This window comes from Brienomyrus brachyistius, chromosome 3, assembly GCF_023856365.1.
Source record: "Brienomyrus brachyistius isolate T26 chromosome 3, BBRACH_0.4, whole genome shotgun sequence".
NCBI lineage: Eukaryota > Metazoa > Chordata > Actinopteri > Osteoglossiformes > Mormyridae > Brienomyrus > Brienomyrus brachyistius.
The window spans coordinates 16,373,459-16,378,976 of record NC_064535.1 but is presented as its reverse complement, the minus strand read 5'-3'; the positions used below and the strand labels follow the sequence as shown (position 1 = coordinate 16,378,976).

The 5,518-nt window shown below is 40.7% G+C and overlaps 1 protein-coding gene across 3 annotated transcripts; it reads right to left on the bottom strand.

The window, feature by feature from the left end:
• Positions 1 to 1,882: 1,882 nt before the first annotated feature.
• Positions 1,883 to 5,226, bottom strand: apex1 (APEX nuclease (multifunctional DNA repair enzyme) 1). 3 transcript variants are annotated; one of them, XM_049009072.1, is made up of 5 exons: positions 5,077 to 5,226; positions 4,284 to 4,383; positions 3,890 to 4,056; positions 2,761 to 2,953; positions 1,883 to 2,650 (listed from the first exon to the last, which is right to left on the bottom strand). In XM_049009072.1, the coding sequence occupies exons 2-5, from the start codon at positions 4,351 to 4,353 to the stop codon at positions 2,136 to 2,138; spliced, it is 945 nt and encodes a 314-aa protein (XP_048865029.1). In that variant the 5' UTR covers positions 4,354 to 4,383; positions 5,077 to 5,226; the 3' UTR covers positions 1,883 to 2,135. The 3 variants fall into 3 exon arrangements, with proteins under 3 accessions (XP_048865029.1, XP_048865027.1, XP_048865028.1); XM_049009070.1 differs by having other exon boundaries at positions 4,284 to 4,424; positions 5,077 to 5,222; XM_049009071.1 differs by having other exon boundaries at positions 4,284 to 4,421; positions 5,077 to 5,221.
• Positions 5,227 to 5,518: the final 292 nt, after the last annotated feature.

The following is a 5,518-nucleotide window of genomic DNA, read 5'->3' as shown; positions in this document are numbered from 1 at the left end:
TGATTACTGAGTACTTCCTTTTTTTTAAACACACTTACAAATATGCAACATAAAACACGCATCAAAACATCACATTGATCCTAAGAACCACTATATTACACCTCAAAAACAGTTATAATAACAATATTATAAATAATAACAATAACAGTGATCAAGAATACATAACACAATTATAATTTAAAATCAACATAAACGATAACAGTAATAATAGCATTAATAATAACCCTAATGATAAAAAATAATATTCATACGTAGTATTCATAATATTCATAATGATTATTGTCATCGGCACTATATATAACACAGACTGATTATAAATTGACTGTTGAGAATTTTGTACAGATCAAATTCTGCAATATCCCTATTAATCATGTGGTGGAATATAAACAGAAATGAAGAGGACTGAACAGAACTCCCATGGAGGATAGGATGGTTAGCATTTTATTGTTAGCTGTCTCAGTCAGCCAAGCAGGATTGAGAAAGGCTTGTAATATTCTTGCTGTCGCACCAGTCATCGTTCACAATGATACACACACAACCTCCTTTAGATTAGCTGGACTCATCCATACTATCTTTGCGGAAAACAGAAAGCAACTCAGCAGGTAAGATAGTCCAGTTGAGAACTGAGTCGGGTATATTTTGGTCAAGCATACAATGTTGCAGCCCGTTATCGCCTGCTGGTACCTCATCCCACCCGTTAAGTCACGCAGTTTGTTTTCAGTGGACTGCACATTCACCAGCAAGATGCTAGTTAAATGCAGTAAATGTGGTCCATGAGTACAAAACACTGAATGCAAACCCACCCCCTCAATTTGTTGGTGCATATATTCCCCCCAAGTGCAATTACATGTAAAAATGCTACGTGGCGTCATATTCCAATTACTTGCTTTTGTTGGCTGTAGTATTTATTGACATGTGTTTATTTAGCACTATGGTTTTCAGGAAGCACTCAAGTACTCAAGTAAGACTTTCATGATACTATTGTACACCTGGCAGTAAACAAAGCTTTTGCCTTGAGCCTTAAAAGCCTTCCACAGGGGCTGGTTCACACTAACTGCAGTGCTCAGGGTATACCATGAAAACACACCATCACACATAAACACATAGCATAATCATCTAGTTCATCTAGGCACAGAAACAGAAATATGAATATTGATTTTCTTTTCCTTTCCCACATAGCCTGCCGATTTTGGAGCCTATACTATCTATATACTATACTATACAGTCTATCACAGGGCATACTCTCGTGCATTTAGACTCACTAAACCCCACATTTATGGAAGGCAGACTAAAAGCAGAATATGCCACAGCAGTACATGTAAAGATGGGAAGCATGAAAGTCCACATGCACATTGAATGTGAACAAATACAACTGATAGGAGAGTTTGTTTATAATGATTGATACCAAGTGAATTACTAACACACTTAACTTGCTTCAAGATATCCTTTCGGGTCACTTGCTACAAAGGTACATACACACGCTTACATTAATTAAACACTTATGTAGTGATATCATTTATTTGATCATGTATCATTTTTACATGATGTCATCTGTTTAGTTAAAGTATATTTTCTTGAGATCCAGCAATTCAATTTTGTTCTTTTTAGAGAACATTATGTTTTTACTCGTATCTTTAATACTATGCATAACACTATATTAAGTCCTGTTTGTAAGAGAGGACCTTTAGGGCTTTAAGAGGATGACATCATGGATGGCAATGAGCATTCTACCAACCCAACATTCAATTTATGTTAAAAAAATAAATTAATCTTTTTCCTCGGGTCTTAGGAGGATATTACTTATGGCTTCACAGTGATTTCCCCTCATATCTACCTAGGAATATGCACAAATACATGCACACAGAATGCACCAAAACATTGCTTTTGTTAAAAACGTAAACTTTATTCAGAAACACAGAACAAAATTTCATTTGTTTTATTTGTTTTCGAAACAAAAAACAGCATGGTTGCCGTTAGCATGGATAAGGGGGAAAAAGAGAACATCGAAGGGCGTGAGGTTCTAGTAAGCTACACAGGATAAGGCCAAAATGGTTTGCCTATCTTTTCCAGCTTATGAAAGATGAAGGTTCAGTCAAACCTTAACATGGGACGAACCAGCCAAAGAGGCAGGCGAGCTACACTGCAAGATGGAGGGTGATGGGGCAGTGGTCACTGCCCATCGCCGAATTACGAATCTTGCTGTCACACAGTGCCGACACCAGCTTGCTGGAGAGCACGAAGTAGTCCAGCCGCCAGCCCACATTCTTGGAGCGGGAATTCATCATGTAGGTCCAGAAGGTGTAGGCATTGGCCTGCTCTGGGTACAGCTCCCGGAAGCTGTCGACAAAGCCGGCGGACAGCAGCTGAGTGAACCCCTCACGCTCCTCAGCTGTGAACCCAGCATTCTTGCGGTTACCCTTGGGGTTCTTCAGGTCGATCTCCTGGTGAGCCACGTTCAGGTCACCACAGAGCACCAGGGGTTTCTTCTCATCCAGCCCGCTCAGGTAGGCCTGGAAGTCCACATCCCAGGTCTTGCGGTAGTCAAGTCGCACAAGGCCCCTGCCAGCGTTCGGCACGTAGGCTGTGACCAGATAGAAGGTGGGGAACTCCGCAGTAATCACTCTCCCTTCCTTGTCATGCTCTTCTTTGCCTGGAGGAGGACAGTGAGGGAAGTGAGGACTTGGCAAAGAGAACTTTGACATGATGATGTACAGGAGCAGAAATGGTACAAAAGCAAGAAAAATGGTGTCAAGTATTCACCAATGCCAAAGGTGACGTTTAGGGGCTTGGTTTTGCAAAGCATGGCCACCCCACTGTAGCCCTCCTTATCCTCAGAACCAGCCCAGTACTTATGGGGGAACTCAGGCATGGAGGTGATATCCTGAGGAAGAGCCTTCTCTGAACACTTGGTCTCCTGCAAGCACAGCACGTCGGGGGACTCCTCGCGGACCCACTGCCCAGAGAGGAAAACCAACAACCACTAAGTGTTCAGTCAAACCTTAGCTGGATTAGCTGCATAAGTGGTTAAATGTAAAAACAATTGCAAGATGAGGTTTTGTTTTTTAGAAGAACTATCTAAATGAAACACAACTCTAAATGAAAACTGAATTATTGAATGAGTAAGCACCTACTGGCAGCAAATGAGAATTATATTTACATTTATTTTTATTCAGCAGAGACTTTCATCCAAAGCAATGTACATTACCAGTCAAGTTTAGAAACGCCAAGCTGCCTACAAAGGAGAGAGTGTTGCATCATGTGACCTGGCACCAGTAGAAAGGCTTTTGGAGGAGCTTTTGAAGGAAAAGCAGCCAATGAGTGCTCACATATGTGGGAAAACGTTCAGGACAGCTAGAAAGGCATCCCAGGAGGTATCCCACCTCAAGAAACTGATGCAAAGGAGAAGGGTTAATGGCCTTGCTCAAGGCCCCTATGGTGGGATCACGCTGCCTTCCCAGGGATTAAACCAGCAACTTTGTGAGTTCTCATGCAGAATTCCATACATGTTATTTTATAGTTTTGATGCCTTTATAACAATTCTAACATGTTGAAAATAGTTCAAATAAACCTTTCTATGGTTAGAGGTGTCCAAACTTTTGACTGGTACTGTACAACTGAGAAAGTCAGTCCCTGTGGCAGCTGGGATTAAGGGCCTTGTTTATAGGGAAATTACTCTGCTGAATGACCAGCTCAGAACAGCTCATCTTCTGATCAGTCCTAACCCACAGCCTCTCAGCACCCCACTATTTATATTACTCTATATTACAACTACATCAAACTATATGGAACTGTTTTCTCTAAAACAACAATTTTATTGTACCTGTGAAGTTTGCTTTAATATTTTTAAATGTTAAGTTCCTTGCTAGGAACAACCCACGCCCAAACTCACATCCAGACCCTTCTTCTTGACCCAGGCCCGCAAACCATCCACGTTCCATGAAGTGATCTTCATGTTGGCTGCACGGCCATCTTTAGTGCTCAGCTTGTCTGGGGGGTCTTCATACAGTATAGGGGCTTCCGGTTCCTTCTCCTTCTTACCTTTCTTGGCAGGTGGGGCTGGTGGGATTAGTCACATTGGAATAAATAAATTTGCATCCAAATAAAACAACATGCATGACTGGCACAATCAAAATGGTGTAATTATTTATCTTGATCACAATGGTGGTTTCTGAGATCACCAGCAATAACAAACACTGCTACAAACTGACTAAATCATTAAAGAGAACGCTTATGTTTTCCCTGCTTCATGTTAAAGCCTGAAGGTTAAAATTTTTAATTTTTACCGGCACCGTTGTCCTTGTCGCCATCTGCTGCAGCTGCTGCTTCCTCCTTCTTCTTACCTCTCTTTGACATCCTTGCCAATCCCCTACTCACGCACAGACCCTCCAGACACACGACACGCACACACAGAAGTACACGCACTGCTGCAACAGCGCGGCACAAATTGCACAGCATCAGAATATCACACAATGTCATCTCTAACACGGGCAGGGGATATTGCGCTACCTGACCTTAAAATTACATCTCTTGCAGTTTACGGTGCAATGAAACTAAAACGAACACGCAGAGAATAACTTAAGGGTCAGTTTATTTATAGAAATATTTTGTAAGGAACATGGGGACGACCTTCGAAAACCCAGTTTTAAGCTACAGATAAGCGGTCGAATCCTGACTACCCTTGCCGACACAGAGACCTTTGTTATGTTTCATTTTAATTTTTAACAGTCAAGCATATACCTTGCAATGTGTTGCTACTAAGTAAACGACCTTGATCTTGATTTTACTCGTTGACTAGCTATGCACACGATTTGTAATTAATGCATTATATTTTCTTAACAGTGATCTGAGTTTTTGGATGCACCTATTAACAACACCAGTTAAACAAAATGGACTCATGGACTAGCCCCTCCAAACGGCTGCCTCCATCTAAAAGATAACTCGCTACACCATTTGAATGAATGACCTGGGTAGTTACTTAAACGAACGCTTAAGTGAATATCCTGTATTTGACTAAACAACGAATCACGTAATTAAATAATGGGCTTGTTTGAAGGATATAAACAGATAAAATCTTACCGGTCACTTTCACTTCTCAAATCAACAAAATGCGAGCATGTCCAAACTTCTCAAAACAAAGCAATGCATGAATGTAGCACACTAGCCTCGCGCAAGGCATCCAAACTAGCGCCTGATTGTATTTAGCTTTAAAATCTTAATATACGAAGATATCCTCGAAATATTTTTATCATAAAAATGCGTATATAGTAATTCCGTTTCATACTGAGCAATAAATATTATATTCTGTTGCATAAAAGAGAAGTTTTCAATCAGGAGTTCTTGGGACAACTTTAATTCCTAACGCGGTCTTTCCAAATATGGATTTCCGGAGGAGGCCCCACAATTCTTTGTCTGACGTACTGTTTTTCGTTTCCGGTTTGACTTTGGAGATAAAAGTTTCAAAATATAAATCGACAAAGGACCGGAATTATATGTTTTCTGTATGAAGAATGTGCCGGAA